At 50.5% G+C, this 15,575-nt stretch overlaps 1 protein-coding gene across 1 annotated transcript; it reads left to right on the forward strand.

The window, feature by feature from the left end:
- The first annotated feature begins 7,089 nt into the window (after positions 1 to 7,089).
- On the forward strand, positions 7,090 to 13,216 carry LOC115651219 (zona pellucida sperm-binding protein 1-like). The gene is given in 11 exon segments (XM_030562170.1): positions 7,090 to 7,106; positions 7,108 to 7,158; positions 7,160 to 7,266; positions 9,035 to 9,156; positions 9,326 to 9,610; positions 11,523 to 11,762; positions 11,849 to 11,946; positions 12,562 to 12,629; positions 12,632 to 12,688; positions 12,784 to 12,973; positions 13,060 to 13,216. Coding segments are annotated over 11 exon segments (1,392 nt in total).
- The last annotated feature ends 2,359 nt before the right edge of the window (positions 13,217 to 15,575 follow it).

The raw sequence follows: 15,575 nt of genomic DNA on the forward strand, positions 1-15,575 counted from the left end.
CTTGAAATGCATCAGAGGGATAAATATCAGTGAGGAATTAAGCACCACCATGGACAAATGAATATAAACTGGCCATAAACAAGTTTTAGGCTTTAGAGTAGACAAAGGTTTCTAATCATCAGAGGACTGAGGTTCTGGAGCAGCTTTTCAAAGGGAGGTGTGGGTGGGGAGGGGGGCTTCAAGACTGAGCTTGCTATGTCTAGGGAGGGGATGGTATGATGAGACTGCCTACACTAGTATGCAGCTGATCTGACTAACAGTGAATATCTCCAGTGCCTGGTGATAGAACCCTTCCCCTTTGGTGTCCTGAGTTACTACAGAGAATTCTTTCCACAGGTACCTAGCTGGTGGGTCTTGCCCACATGTTCAGGGTCTAAATGATCACCATATGTTGGGTTGGAAAAGAATTCCCCCCCATGTCAGATTGTCAGAGACCTAGGGTGCCTTCCTCTCCAGCCCCAGGCATAGGTCACTTGCAGACTTAAATGAAAGTAAATGGTGGATTCTCTGTAATTTTGTCTTTAAATCATAATTTGAGGACATCAGTAGAGGTCATGGGTCTATTGCAGAAATAGGTGAGTGAGGTTTTGTAGCCTGTGACATGCAGGAGGTCAGACTAGGTGACCATGATCGTCCCTTCTGGCCTTAGTCTGACAGAAGAGAGGGGGTTCTCTGAAAGCTCAGCCATGGCAGCAGACAGCCACCTATAAAGAGTAACACCAGTTGGGACACAAGTTGCATGCAACTGGATGAGTGCCTGTGACTTTCTTCATACCAGCTAAATGACTGTCTATGTTGATTCATGTGCAAGATGTGACAATGCAAACACTTGATATCATCTTGGCGCAGAAGTAAGATGAATGATTGCTTTAGGGTACTAGAGGCAATCCAAAGGGAGGGGTGTAAGCTACAATTTTTGCATCAGGATGGCCAGCACTGATCTGTGCCAGGATAGAACAATCGCAACAACCTGTTTCCTCAACAACCCAAAGGCTTATTTAAATGATGCAAAGCTGGAGGCTAATACTGGATGACTCACAATTAGGCAGTGATGGGGGGGGGGGGGGAGGCAGCAGTGTGCTTTCCAGGACTGCAGTAATGGAGAGGAAAGGCTTAGCTAACCAAATTAGCCTGGAACCAAAACAATAGGGTGGCAGCAGAACAAGAAGTTTCAGGCACAAGGGTGCAAGTTCTGCATTTTTTTTTTGGTATTGCTGCCTATTAAAATCTTTAAATGGAAAACCCTGGCCACCCCCAATTCTAAAGGCAGGATGAAGAAGGGAGGCCTCACTAGCATGCTGAAAGGCCAATTCTGAATATGTATAAAATGTCGTTGCTGGGGGGGTTTCTTCCAGACACTGAGGGTAAGGTATGATTTTTTCCCTGCCAGAAAAGGCCTGCTTCAAAGTCCATAGGAATCCTTCCATTGACATCAGGGGCAGACACACTAGACAGGAGAGAGTTGGAGGAGAGGAGGAAACTTCTGTAGGGGAAAAGTGCTGATTATGATTGAAAAATGGCCAAATATAGTGTTTCTCTTGCTGACATGGGAAGACTTGGGCTGAGGGTTAGCAATGCCACGAGAAAAAGACAGAGGAAGCCTAGGAAAAACACCAGCCAAGAGAAACTCAAGAGGCATAAGCCTATGGAGGTGTCCTCAGGTTTCACATAGCTCAGGCTGAGGCCAGCCTTGTTCTGTGGAGCTTCATACTTGGACAAAATAGGTTTCTTCAAGGCCTGGTACGAGGCCTCTCTGCTTTTTGACTAGTTTCACTCCTAACTTGGCCTCTGCCCAGGCCACCAGGATTAACCCCCTGAATGACTTTATAGCTCTTTTAAATAAGATTAATAATCATGGGCCTGAGTTCCACACCTCATTAGAACAATGGCACCTCCATCAGCCTCTGGCACCATACCATAGCCCTGTTTCAACACTGAGGCAGAGAGAATGGAGTGATTCCTAGTGAATTAACACCACTGTTTTCTATACCTGCTGGGTTTTGCCCACAGATCTCCCTACTTCACACTGAGCAGGCCTGATTCTTCTGAAGTTATGACATGTAATAGTAGGTCTCAGCTCATAACCCTTATGGGGTTGGTGATGAGACAAAACATCAGAGCGACTAGTGGCCAGGACTACACCTGTGCAGAGATGATGATGTCATCTACATGAGCGGAGAGTGGGGATCTGTTGCTCTCTAGTGGCTGACTCACATGGAGGTTAATGAGTGTGCCATAGCCACTCCCTAGACGTGGTTAGTCCCTTAGCTCAGAAATTACTGGGTTTTGCTCTGAATATCATGGAGTTTAAATTTCAGCATGTGCCCAAGCAGGGGCAGTTAAAATTGCAAGCCAGAGATTGACATACAGGGCAAGGGGGTGCAGAGCAGTGGGACCAGAAGACCAGACTAGCAGCATGTGTTGTAGGTCAGCGTTAAGGGTACTAGCCAGAGGTGAAAGTAAGCCCGCACGGAGGACCGGTAAGAAAAAATGCAATAGCTACCAGCAAGAAAATGGAGCATTTTTTCCCTCTCTGACTCTGCCTCCTGGTTCCAGCAAAATTGAGGGTCTGGGCGCCCGGCTCCATGAATGTTTGGGGCCAGGTCTCCCCCCTGGCCCCACCCCGCACCTCCCAAGTGTGCCCCAGACCCCCTTTGCTGCCCCCGTGCACCTCCCTGTGTCCCGGAGCAGAGCATTTCTCTCTCCCCATCCTCTGCAGCTCCATGCTGCTTGCCTGCATTAACTGTTACCACAGGGTCCTAGTGCCCCCTTTCACTATTGCCAGGGCAGGCTGCCCTTCTCCCTTGGACCCTTTCATTTTCCAGTGGGACCCTCCACCAGGACAGGCACTCCCCTGCCCAAAGTCCCATGCTGGGCAAGGGGCAGTCCCAGTGAAGCGAAAGTGAGGGGCTGCAGCAGGGGAGGAGGCCCACATGTAATGGCAGCCCCCCCCCAGCATGGCGCCCACCACAGGGGAGGCAAGGCGGATTCCTGGACCTTAGAGGGGCCCTAGGAGCATGTGCAGTGACAGTGGGGGAGTGAGTGTGCTGCCGGGGGAGAAGGGGGTCCCTACCCCAGAGCTCGCTGCTGCCAGCAGGGAGAGGGCTAGGAAGAGTCCTTCTCTCTGGCTCTAGTCCCAGGGCAGCTTGCCTGCACCCCAAACTCACCTCAGACCTGCCTCACCTCAGAGCCCACACCCCCAGCCAGAGCCCTCATCCCCTGCACCCCAACTCTCTGTCCTAGCCCTGAGCCTCTCTAACACCCCAAACCCCTCATCTCCAGCCCCAGACAGAGCCCTTATCCCCCTGCACTCTAACCTTCTGCCTCAGCCCTGAGTCCCCTCCCACACCCCAAACCTCTCATCCCCAGCTACATCCCAAATCCACCCCCAGCCTCATCCCTCAGCCCTGCTCCCCCTCTCTCCATACACCCTCTTATCCCCAAACTCCTTCCCAGAACCTGCACCCCCTCCCTTCACACTCCCTCCCATCCCCAAACTCCCTCCCAGAGCCTGCACCCAAGTCCCCTGCCACAGCTCAGGGCCTGCACCCCAGACCTCCTCCCCCACCCAAACTCCCTCCCAGAGTCTTGGGCAGGTTGAGGGTGGAGTTTGAAGGGGCAGAGTTTGGGCAGGGGCAGGTTCTGGGCACCATCAAAGTTTCTACAAATCTGCCACCTCTGCTGGCAAGAGCTGGTGCACCATACCGGGATGGATTGGCTTCCTGAGGCAGCAATTTAAAGGGCTGGAGCCCAGAGCCCTGGGGTAGCGGCTGCGGGGCTCGGGTGGCGATTTAAAGGACTCAGGGCTCCTGCCGCTGCTACCACCCCAGGTCCTTTAAGTCACTGCTGGAGCCCCACTGCCACTACCTCAGGGCTCTGGGACAATTTAAAGGGCCCGGGCCCTTTAAATAGCCCACAGAGCCTGCCAGAGCCCTGGGGTAGCGGCTGCAGGGCCCTGGTGGCTATTGAAAGGGTGCGGGGCTCCTGCTGCCTCTACCACCCTGGGCCCTTTAAATAGCCACCGGATCCCTGCCGCCGCTACCCCAGGGCTCCAGCAGCAGGGCTCTGGAGACGATTTAAAGGGCCCTGGAGGGTAGCAGCAGCGGAGCCCTGGGCCCTGCTGCTGGAGCCCTGGGGCTCCGTTGGCAATTTAAAGGGCCTAGGGCTCTGCTGCGGTAGCAGCAGCTAGAGCTCCGGGCCTTTTAAATCGCCCCATTTAAATTGCTCCTGAATCCCAGGGCTCCCAGCCACCTTTGCAGCTGGGAGTTCAGGGGGTGATTTAAAGAGCTTGGGGCTTTCAGCTGCTGCTACCACAGAACTAGCCCTGGGCCATTTAAATACTGATTTAAAAGGCCTGGGGATTTAAAGACTCCACCTCTTCCGGTGGATGCCACGCCGCTCCTCAGGATTCCAGAGTACCAGCAAGTCCTTTAAGTTACTTTCACCCCTGGTACTAGCAGAGCTGTGGCGGAAGCTTCTTTGGCAGCTGCTAGCATCAGCCTCAGGGCCCAGTTCTCAATTCCCCAGTCACAGGATCAGTTTCTCTACACGCCTTGCCTGCCACAGGACCCCATTGTGCCAGGTACCATACAAACATTAAACAAAAAGAGGAGGGCTAGAAACCCTTTTTTAAAAAGGAAAGCTGATGTTCTGGTATGTTCACATGACTCCAGGATCTGGAGCTTTAAGAAAAGCAAAGTATTGCATCACTCACAATAACATGATGAGAGTTGGCAACTCTGTCTCTGCTTCTTCCCCACTTCACTGTTGTGTTGTAAACACTGGGGAGGCATCAGTGGAGGGATGTAAAACTTATTCAAATAATAATGGTTGAGAGAAGCTTGAAAGCATGACCTCTGCAGATTCAAAAGCCAGAAAAGCATTTTAAAATAGCCACAAATTTGTTATTTTTAAAAGTTCATGAGTTATGGGGGTCTCATGATTTTTGAGTGCTCAGGGATGGCGATACTCTAGGCAGTGAGAAGGGTAGAAAGAAGGAGACGAGATGGAGAGTCCCAATCCCAAATAGGCAAAAATCATGAGATTTTTCAAAAAATACACTTTGGGGTTTTTTCATAGATTCATGGATTTTAAGGCCAGAACAGACCCTTAGATCAACCAGTCTGACCTCCAGCACAGCATAGACTAAAGAATGTTACCCCATTACCTTTGTATTGAGCCCGATAACTTGTGTCTGAGTAAAGCATCTTCCAGACAGACCACCTGCAGGCTGGTCTACACTAGAAAGTTAGGTTGATCTAGGTGTGTCCCTCAGGGCTGTGAAAAATTCACCCTCCTGAGAGACGTAGTTAATCCAACCTATCTCCCAGTGTAGATGCCATGAGATCACTGGAAGAACTCTTCCATCATCCTAGCTACCACCTCTCATAGCAGTGGATTTAGTGTAGTAAGTGTCAGCACTACAGGGCATCACTGCAGCTGTAGTGTTTCTAGTGTAGACATAGCCTGATCGAGAATCCCCCACCTCCACTGTCAGTCTGTTCCAAGGGTTAATCACCTGACCTGTTAAAAATGTGTGCCTTATGTCTACCTTGCCATGGATGGTGGGTGAACCATGGGCTCGGGGAGGCTAGCCCCCAGCCTGGCCCACCCCTTCAGCCTGAGGCTCCCTGGCTGCTAGCCCCCCTCCCTCCCAATCCTGTATTACCTGAGCACCACCAGCCCTAAAGCACCAGGGTGTGCACACACACGGAGCACCAGGCAGGCTGCCCCTGGAGCACTGGGTGCATGGGCTGTCCCCCTCCCCAGCACCAGACCACTGGGCAGGCATCGGGCAGCCTTCCCTCCCCACCCCCACATTCCCATCCACCCAAAGTCCTAGCTGCCCCAGCTAGGAGACCAGACAGCAAATGTGAAAAATTGGGACAGGGGGTGGAGGATAAGAGGAGCCTGTATTAAAAAAAACGACCAAAAAATCAGGACTGTCCCTATAAAATCGGGACATCTGGCCATCGTAGCCCCAACCCAGCAGGCTTCCTGGAAGAGGAGCAGCCAGCTTGCCTAGGCTGGAGCCAACTAGCAGAAGGAGGGGGCCTTGGGGTGAAGTTTGGTTAGGACCATGCGGGGCTGTCTGTGGAGGTATAGCCTTCCCATGCTATTATATGTGCCACTCATGGATTTAGCTGGCTCCAACTTCCAACCACTGGATCTTGTTCCACCGTTCTCCACTCAGTTAAAGAGTCCTTTAAAATAGCCAATCTTTTCTCCCAATGAATGTACTTGTGCAAAGTAATTGAGCCACTTCTTGATCTCCTATTTGATAAGCTAAACTGACTTAGCTCTGTAAGTCTCTTGCTATCCGGCACTTAACCCATCTGGCAAATTGCATTTGTGACAAGTGTTCTCCGTACCCACTCCAGTTTTTCAATACCCCAATCACACAGAACAAGAAAGAAAAAGGCCTCATTCAATACCATGGCCACGCACACACTGACTAGACCTTGTGCCCGCCCACTTCCCAGACCCCCATAGGATACACTGACTAGACCCCTCAGATTACAAGGCTGATTCTCTCCCAGGTGAGCTATTCAAGTGCCTGGGACATCCATGCCCTCAATGCGGGGTCTCAGACCTGAGAACAAGTGTCTCTGTTTCACCAGCTGTTATCCAGGCAACTTGGGGTGCACTTGAGCCCTGTTTTCAAGCTTTTCTCTGCAACTGTGAGGGCAAGAAACTTACTTTTATTTTGAATGCACAGAGATTCCCAGCTAGTTCCTTGTTTCCAGGAGATGGGGCTTGGAATAAAACATCAGTTACCATGAGACTTGCAATAAAATCCTGAGAGTTCGCAACACTGAAAAGGGAATATAACAGGAGGATTCAGTGGGAGAGGGGTCTTAGGGCTGAAAGGTTTGACGGTTTTGTTTCCCTTTCACCCTGAGCTTTGCACTTTTCACCTGGCCCCTCCCCAGCAGCAGGCAGCTCCCCAGGTGCTGACTCTCTGCTCATCTGATTCACACCCCACACCGTCCTCTCCCCTCCCCTCACCCTAGAAAGCCCCAGCCCCACAGCTTCCCCACTTATGAGAAGTGATAGCTGGGCAGGGTTTCTTCCTTAGCACCTTCAGCCATGGGGTTAGGCTGTAGGGGTTATGGGCTTAGTGTTGCTCTGGTCTGTGGGGATTGCCCTTCTGCAGGGTCAGTTTCTCTGTCTTGCAATATGGCTATAAGTATGATTGTGGAGACTATGGGATGCAACTGCTGGCCTTTCCCAGACAAGGCCATGCTGTCTGCTTCAAAGTTGTGGGCATGTAGCTGCCTGGCTGCTTCTTAAGAAAGCTAAGGAGCCTCCTGGCTGTTTTCTTAGACATGCAGGAGGGTTTTATGGGTCCCCTGTGAAAACCTCTTACTTATATAGTATGTAAATGAGATCTTCTTTTTCTCTTCCTAAAGTTCCTGCTCTAGTGTGTTTCTTGGTGGCCTGGCTGTTGCCCTCAAATCTTGAGTATCCTGGTCTCCTGAAGTAAGAGTCTGTGACTTCTGTCCCCTGGAGAAAAGACCAGGGCCACCCAGAGGATTTGGGGGCCTGGGGCAAAGCAATTTGGGGGGCCCCTTCCATAAAAAAAGTTGCAATACTACAGAATGCTATATTCTTGTGGGGGCCCCTGTGGGGCCTGGGGCAAATTACTCCACTTGTGCATGCCCCCGTCGCCCCCTGGGTGGGCCTGGAAAAGACTGGAGTTACCTAGTTGAATTCAGCTGTTAGGGCTAAGTATTTCCTCACAACAGGTATTTTTTGGGTCACAGAGGAACCATGCTGGGGGAAAACTGTAGAAGGACATACCAAAATGTGGCTAGGTATCTCAAGCTCTGGTGTATCTCAGACCTCTGAGTTCAAGACACCTGAATCCTGTGTCCTCTGTGGGCTATCACCTCCCTGTTGTCATGCACAAGTGTGGGATGGGATGGCCTGGTCTGGCCACTATTGGCACTCCAGGCTTGGTAAATGAGGGCTGTCCTGTACCTTTTGAGCTGCTTACCACCATGCTAAAGCTCCACTAAACTGAAGGATGTGACAAACAGTCGCTGTTCCAAACATGGCTACTTGGCAAAGCTTCATCATGGGATTGTCATAAACAGATAGCTAAGGGTTAATGTCTCTTACACCTGGAAAAAAAAGTACCTGAAACACTTGACCAGAGGACCAATCAGGAAACCAGATTTTTTTCAGATCTGGGTGGAGGGAAGTTTGTGTGTGAGTCCTTTGTTCTTGGTTCTTCTGCCTGTATGCTCTCTCAGCTATGAGGAGTGATTTCTATTTCCTGCTTTCTAATCTTCTGTTTCCCAGTTGTAAGTACCAAAGATCAGATAGTGATTTATATGTTTCTTTTGTATTTACATGGATATAGTTGCTGGAGTGCTTTAGATTGTATTCTGTTTGAATAAGGCTGTTTATTCAATATTCTTTTAAGCAATTGACCCTGTATTTGTCACCTTAATACAGAGAGACCATTTTTATGTATTTTCTTTCTTTTTATATAAAGCTTTCTTTTTAAGACCTGTTGGAGTTTTTCTTTAGTGAGGAACTCCAGGGAATTGAGTCTGCAGCTCACCAGGGAATTGGTGGGAGGAAGAAGTCAGGGGGAAATCTGTGTGTGTTAGATTTACTAGCCTGACTTTGCATTCCCTCTGGGTGAAGAGGGAAGGGCTTGTGTTTCCAGGACTGGAAATAAAGAGGGTGGAATCCCTCTGTTTAGATTCACGGAGTTTGCTTCTGTGTATCTCTCCAGGAACACCTGGAGGGGGGAAGGGAAAAGGCTTATTTCCCTTTGTTGGGAGACTCAAGGGATTTGTGTCTTGGGGTCCCCAGGGAAGGTTTTTGGGGGGACCAGAGTGCCCCAAAACACTCTAATTTTTTGGGTGGTGGCAGCTTTATCAGGTCCAAGCTGGTAACTAAGCTTGGAGGTTTTCATGCTAACCCCCATATTTTGGACGCTAAGGTCCAAATCTGGGACTAGGTTTTTGACAGGGATTTAACTCTTCCTTACCCATGACGTGTATGACTCTCTCCACAGATGAGTTTGGGACACCCTTTGAAGTTACCAACTGCTCCATTTGTCTCCACTGGATCACATCTGGTGAACAAGGAGTGACGATCTTCTCGGCTGGCTACAATGGCTGCCATGTTCAGAAGAAGGTGGGGGAGGGGGGTTTGCACATGTACCTGAGCAAGTACAGAAGCTGTAGATGGGTCCATACGTGCTGCCCCAGCAGCCTGTGAAGATTTGAGGGGAGGGGTAGGCTGTGCTTAACAGACTGATTGTAGGTGCTATGCCACAATACTGACTGGCACCTCTTCATTGCAGGATGGGCATAACTATCTACAGGTCCGAGTGGAGGAACTATTGAGCACCGAGGCCATTGCTGCCACCCATGATGTTAATATGACCTGCCCCAAGCCCACTGAACATGACTTAACCCCAGAGGAGACGGTGCGCCCGGTGCCTGTGCCGCAGCCGGGCCTGGTGTGCCCGGTGCCCCTCATCTATCCTCCACCAAGGAACATGGGTATGTCATTTTGTGTGGTGGCTTTCACTGGAACTGTTCCTTGTCTCCTCCTCGCAGCTGCTGTGTTGTTAGGATTGATCGTGGTCATGTCTCAGGGGAAAGGGAGTTGAGTGATGTGGCTCATTTCTCCCACAATAGTAGGAAAGGAACATGAGATCACACAGGAAATTGTCACTGGTGCCTGCTTGATGACAGGCCACATCTTGTACCTGTGAGGCCTGGCATGGGGCACTGTGTACATAGTGGTGTGAGGATACTAGAATGACTGGGGATCTGGAGTAAAAGGCTATTTGAAGGGGTGGGGAGAGTATCTGGTGAGTTGGCAGCTGGAATAACAAAGCACACAAATGGCTACGTTCGATTGGATCATCTAAAGAATTTTAGGAAGGGCCAATTGTGATCCCTTCAGAGGATCTCCAGCTCTCCTTAATCCACACCCTGCTGTTCTAGGTGCTCACCTCACACAGGAGCAGTGCCACGTGGTGGCTGGGAAGATCTCCTGCCAAGATGCCCCAGGCCAAGTTGCTTGCATCCAGACTGGCTGCTGTTATGATGAGACTGATCATACAACCCCCTGTGTAGAACTGATAAACGAAATTGTTTTTAATTTATTAATGTAACTTCTGTTCACCATCCACACTACACTTGCCTACACTGTAATTTCTGTTCCATATTGTAATTCAAACTCCATTTTAAAACACTCACTCCATTTTGTAAAAGCCAACCTTCAGTTTTTGCAAACCCTGTTGTAATCTTATTAGTTTAGTTTAGATGTGTGAGTGAGGTATGTATGGATGACAGAATCAACCTCCAGCCCCAGCCTGTCCTGATGAGATAAAGTTCAAATACCAATGGCTGAAGACCTAGACAACAGCCCTAAACAAAGTAAGAAGCATCCACCCTAAAAAGAAAAGGACAACAGAAGGAAGATCAAAGCCAGGTTCAAGGCTGAAAGTCATGCCTGCAATTGATGGGTGATCAATCCAAATCCAGAGGCAGCGTGACACAGCAAGACCTATAGACTTTGAATCCAAACTAAAAGCCTATAAAAAAGAAGGGTGAGATGAGAGAGTCTGGGTAACATTCTGCTGCCAACATGGAAGGACATCGGTGCCTGCCCAACAGAGATCCAGCTTGTCCTTGTGCCCAGCTTTCCTGGCCAGTTAGCCGCCACAAGCTATGAACCCAAGCTACAAAATCAAGCTATGAACTTAAGCTATCTTCAGGATTGGTAACTATGCAGCAGCTGCAGAACATCTGGTGTGTGTGTGTGTGAATAGGTATAGTGTGTGTGTAAGAATTACAATATTAGTTATTAGTCATAAATCAAATTATCATAATAAATGTGGTATCTTTGTCTTGCCCCCTGAAAAGATCCTGTGTAGTTTTGTCTGCACAACACCTGCTACTATGGCAACACAGGTAGGAGACCTGGCTTTGTGTTGGCTCATGGAGCCCTTCGCTAGTTCTGTCCTGAGAAGCCTGGCCACATGCTCTCAATTGAGATGGTCACCACCTATTAATGTGGTGACCTAAGGCTGGGATTCAGCTACTGCTCTAGGACTGTTGTCTAAGTGGAAACCACTGCCATGTACCCCTTACTGAGGCTGCAGTGAGCGCCAGCCAGATGCAGACTGAGTTACTTCCCAGAGCATGGGTTTGCTGATCTGTCTTGAGTAAAGCAAGACTAACACCACCAAATGTGTGGCAAAAGAGAGCAGTGAGGGAGCACAGCCTGGCATCCACAGATTTGAGGGTGAGAAACAGCTGGTGTGTGTAGATCCTACATGACATACATTCTACTGCTACCTGACCTGCAGAGGAACCCAATTTTCTAGCTCCATTGGGTTGCATTGTGGGTTAGTATGGCCTGGAACCAGTTTTCAGAGCTCTCTAGATTCTTGACCGATATAAGCAGCTGCCCTACAAGGAATATGAAATACTGATGTCTCTAACAATGAATATATAAACTAGAGTGGGATCCAGGACTCCTGACCAATCGTGTTCCAAATCTATTACTCTGTACTTAACCTGCTCCCTTGTGTTGCAGTCACTGTTCAATGCCTTGTGGATGGTCACTTCATTCTGGTGGTCTCCAGGGACATGTTTGATCACCCCATCATCCTGGACAGTGTTTGTCTAGCCTATGCCCAAACGGGATGTGATCCCATCAGAATGACAGAGGCTTTTGTGATCTTCCGATTCCCTGTCATGCAGTGTGGCATCACTGTCCAGGTGAGGATACTCCCTGTGGAAGTCATGGAGAGTGCTCTGCTCAGGGTCTTGGGGCACTAACCCACCCTATGTCTCAAATCTGCCAGGTGATTGGGGATAAACTGATCTATGAGAACCAGCTGATCTCTGGCACTGATGTCCAGACTAGGCCAGATGGCTCCATCACCCGGGACAGCACCTTCATGTAAGTTGGCCTGCTCCATGCTTGAAGGGCTGGTGTTGGAGAAGTAACTCCAACCTTCCCATATCCCAAGGGGATGGGAATAGGCTGCTTCACTGACTAGTGAAGTGGGGAATGGAGGGATCACAGTATCTCAACAGCCTCTCCTGTCCAGAAGGTTTCCCAAGCATCTTGCAGACTAAGCTCACTTCAGAAGGTGGCTGACCCTTTTCTGAGGTGCAGTGCATCATCTACCTAACAGCATATAGAAACAACTGCTGTAATGATCTGTGTCCCTAGATAAGCCCCAAAGTACCCTCTTTTCATGGCACTTGGTATGCTAGGAATGAGATTTGACTACAAGTGAGCAGGTGCTTCTCTTCCATCTGAGAAGGCCCCCATGTGGCCATGCTCAGGCACTCCTGCTTAGTCCCTGAGCTGTAGGGAAGAACACCTGAGTTGCTGGAAGGGTTGATGCACTGGCATCCTTTGGATGTCTCCCATCCAAGGGCCTGACCCTGTTTGTCTGAAGTGCTAATAAGATGACTGCCAGAAGTAGTATTTGCTCAATCTGAATTCATTGAGCATCAGCCCAACACCACCCCTCCCAATCTCCTCCCTCTGCTCTCTCCTGTACAGTCTCCATGCTTGCTGCATCTACAATGCCAGTGGCTTCCTGCCAGTCCAGGTGGAGGTCTTTTTACCTCCACACCTGCTCCAGTCAGCCAGGCAGGACCCCTCTGGCTTGGGCTGCGGATTGCCACAGGTAGGCAGCCCCTTTGACTGCAGCGCAGAGATCCCATCCCCTGAAGGGATATAGGCATCTCAGCTCTGCTCTCCTCCTGCCCTCTCCCCACACAGACCGGATCTACAGATCCTACCTCACGGAGAGAGACTACCCTGTGGTGAAGGTACTCAGGGACCCTATCTACGTGGAGGTTCACATCCTGCAGAGAACAGACCCTAACATGGTTCTGTCTCTCCACTACTGCTGGGCCACCCCAAGCGCTAACCCTCTGGAGCAGCCACAGTGGCCCATCCTGGTGGACGGGTGAGTGAGGTGCAGACATCCTAGGGCTATTAGTGGATGAAAGAATAGTGCTTGGTCAAAATTGAATAGTGTCCCTCTGTTCTCAGGTGCCCATTCTTGGGAGACAACTACAGAACCCAGCTTGTGCCCATAGGATCTGAGCTGCCCTTCCCAACTCACCACCAGCGCTTTGTCCTCTCCACCTTTGCCTTTGTGGACTCAGCCTCCCAGATAGCACTTGATGGAGAGATAAGGATGGCCTGAAACTACTCAGGGGTGGGAACGGTCCTTTCCTGGTCAGGCAAGGACCTGCATCCTCTACGTTCCTCTTGTGGGGACATTGCTCTTTACTTTTTTGTGAAGCTTGCCTCTAGATGAGGCCATGATCCCCCTGCTTGGAACCCAGACCTGCTGCTGGCTGCTTCTGGGATGAAGAGAGGTGTTGGAGCAGGTAGGCACTAGCCTGCCTTAGCCGGCTAGCACTGCTGATGGGACTTTTAACATCCCAGTCAACAGTGCTGACCAGAGCTGCTGGGTCACTGAGCAACTGGGTGCTGACCAGTGTCTTACATGCCGCGACCCAAACTTTGAAAAACATATTATCTTTTATGATCTTAGGATGCTGACAAAAGCCTGTCTCAAGGGCGGGGCGGGAGGGAGTCCAGCATTATCTGAGACCTACCTATGGCTCCAGTTTGGGGTTTCTCCAATAACATAAGTGCTTATAGGAAAGCAAATAGAAGTCCATTGGCAGAGCTGTGAGAAGCCCAGGACTAGAAGCGTAGTGTAGGACTCAGATTCTTCATCAAGGCTTTGTGGGGGACCAGGACTTTCATAGAAAAGGGCATTACAGGGTGGGATTGAGGGGTATCAACAGTGCTTGGGGAGGGGGGGCAGGAATGGAATAGCAGAGGGCTGTGGGTCAGGACTGAGGGCCATCAGCAGAGCTGCCTGTGAGCATGGGGAACCTAAGGCTGCAACAGCAGGGTGCTGCATTTTGGGACTGAGGGATATCAGTAGAGCTGGTGGCTGGGAGAGCTCAGGGATGCTAAAACAGGTGGCTGAGAGTCAGGACTGAGAGGCATTGGCAGAGCTGTGGGGTGGGGAGCCCAGGCCTGGAATAGCAGGAGATTCTGTGGGTCTAGAAACACCAAGGTCTAATCAGCAGAGCTGGCTGTGGAACGCCAGGGCTGGAATAGCAGAGGGGCAGGGGTAGGGAGGTGGCTCAAGGCTGGATTTAGGGGCATCGAACATCTGGATAGAACAAGTAGATTTAAGCTGTAACTGACAATTGGCCTGACCGCCAGCCTGTTGCTACTGAGGGAAAGCCTGCTGTGGGTGTCAGTGGGCTTTGGTTCAGGCTCGAAGTCTGGAAAGTGGAAGTGCTGAGTTCCTGCTAATCTCCAGGCAGAACTGGGCATAGTCACCATCCCTTTCCCTTCCCTCCCCTCCTCTCCCACCCCTCTAGTGACAAGCACCTTCACCGTCCCAGCTGCCAATGCACCTCCCCCTGCCCGAGATAACCCCGCAGCTACCCAATCCCTCCCACATCCACAGCTTCCGATAACAGGCCCCTCTGAGGCCTTATCGTCGCCGCACAGGTCACCCAGGTGATTGGTGCAGATAAGAGGCAGGAGGGTAGTGGAACATGCCTCTAGCTGACGGAAGGCAAGACAGCACGGCCACTGAATACATGGCACGTGAGCAGATGAAGGGGAGCGTGATGGTCAAGAGAGGGCGGAAGATGGGTCTCGTTGCAATGTCCTGTACAGCCAGTTGGAAAGTGCAACTGATGGCTGGGGCTGGGTCAATGACAGAAACAAGGGGAGCCGCGAGTGCTCACATCCTTGGTTTGGAGGGGGAAAGCCCCACTTCACCCCTTTAGACTCCCATCTTACCTGGCTGAGATGCTGGTTTCTCTGCTGCGTTCTCCCTGGTCTGTCCCTCTGTTGCCCGCCCCCAAACAGGTCCTAGGGCTGGAGCTGGTCAGGAATTTTTTGACTTATTTTCTTGAATGTTGTTTTCAATCAGTTGGCTGAAATGGAAACTTTTCACAGAAAAGTGTTGGATTCTCAGGCCCAGGGTGGAATTTCTGCTCAAAACCAGAGATTCAGGTCCCCCAGCAGTGAAGCCATGGCAGTGTGGGCAGTACAAACCTGCCTAAGATCCTGAGTAATTACTCTCAGGGCTGCCGCAGCTTCACTGCACTGGTACCTGAGCTGGCTAGAGCAAAGTGAACTCAGGTACGTCTAGTCAAGCTGCAATCATACTCCATGAGCACAGTACAGAGGTACCCACACAGATAGGTCCCCCTCCTCCACAATAGAAGCACACATCATCACAGGCACTCACATGCACCGTCCCCCCTCCCTCCCAAGAGGCACATGCTCGTCTCACACCCACCAGCAATAAAGATGCCCAAATTTCCTATTGTTAAAATCTGAGCTTCCCAGGACTTGACTTCAGGGGTGAAATTCTGGCCCCACTGCATTCCAGGGGATCCTTGCCATTGATTTCAATAGGGCCAGAATTTCACCCTAGGCAGGGCCGGTGCTACCATTTAGGCAGCCTAGGAAATCGCCTAGGGCGCCAGAATAAATGGTGGGTGCCGTTTTGCTGGAGG

The sequence above is a fragment of the Gopherus evgoodei genome, chromosome 4 (assembly GCF_007399415.2).
Source record: "Gopherus evgoodei ecotype Sinaloan lineage chromosome 4, rGopEvg1_v1.p, whole genome shotgun sequence".
Classification (NCBI taxonomy): Eukaryota; Metazoa; Chordata; order Testudines; family Testudinidae; genus Gopherus; species Gopherus evgoodei.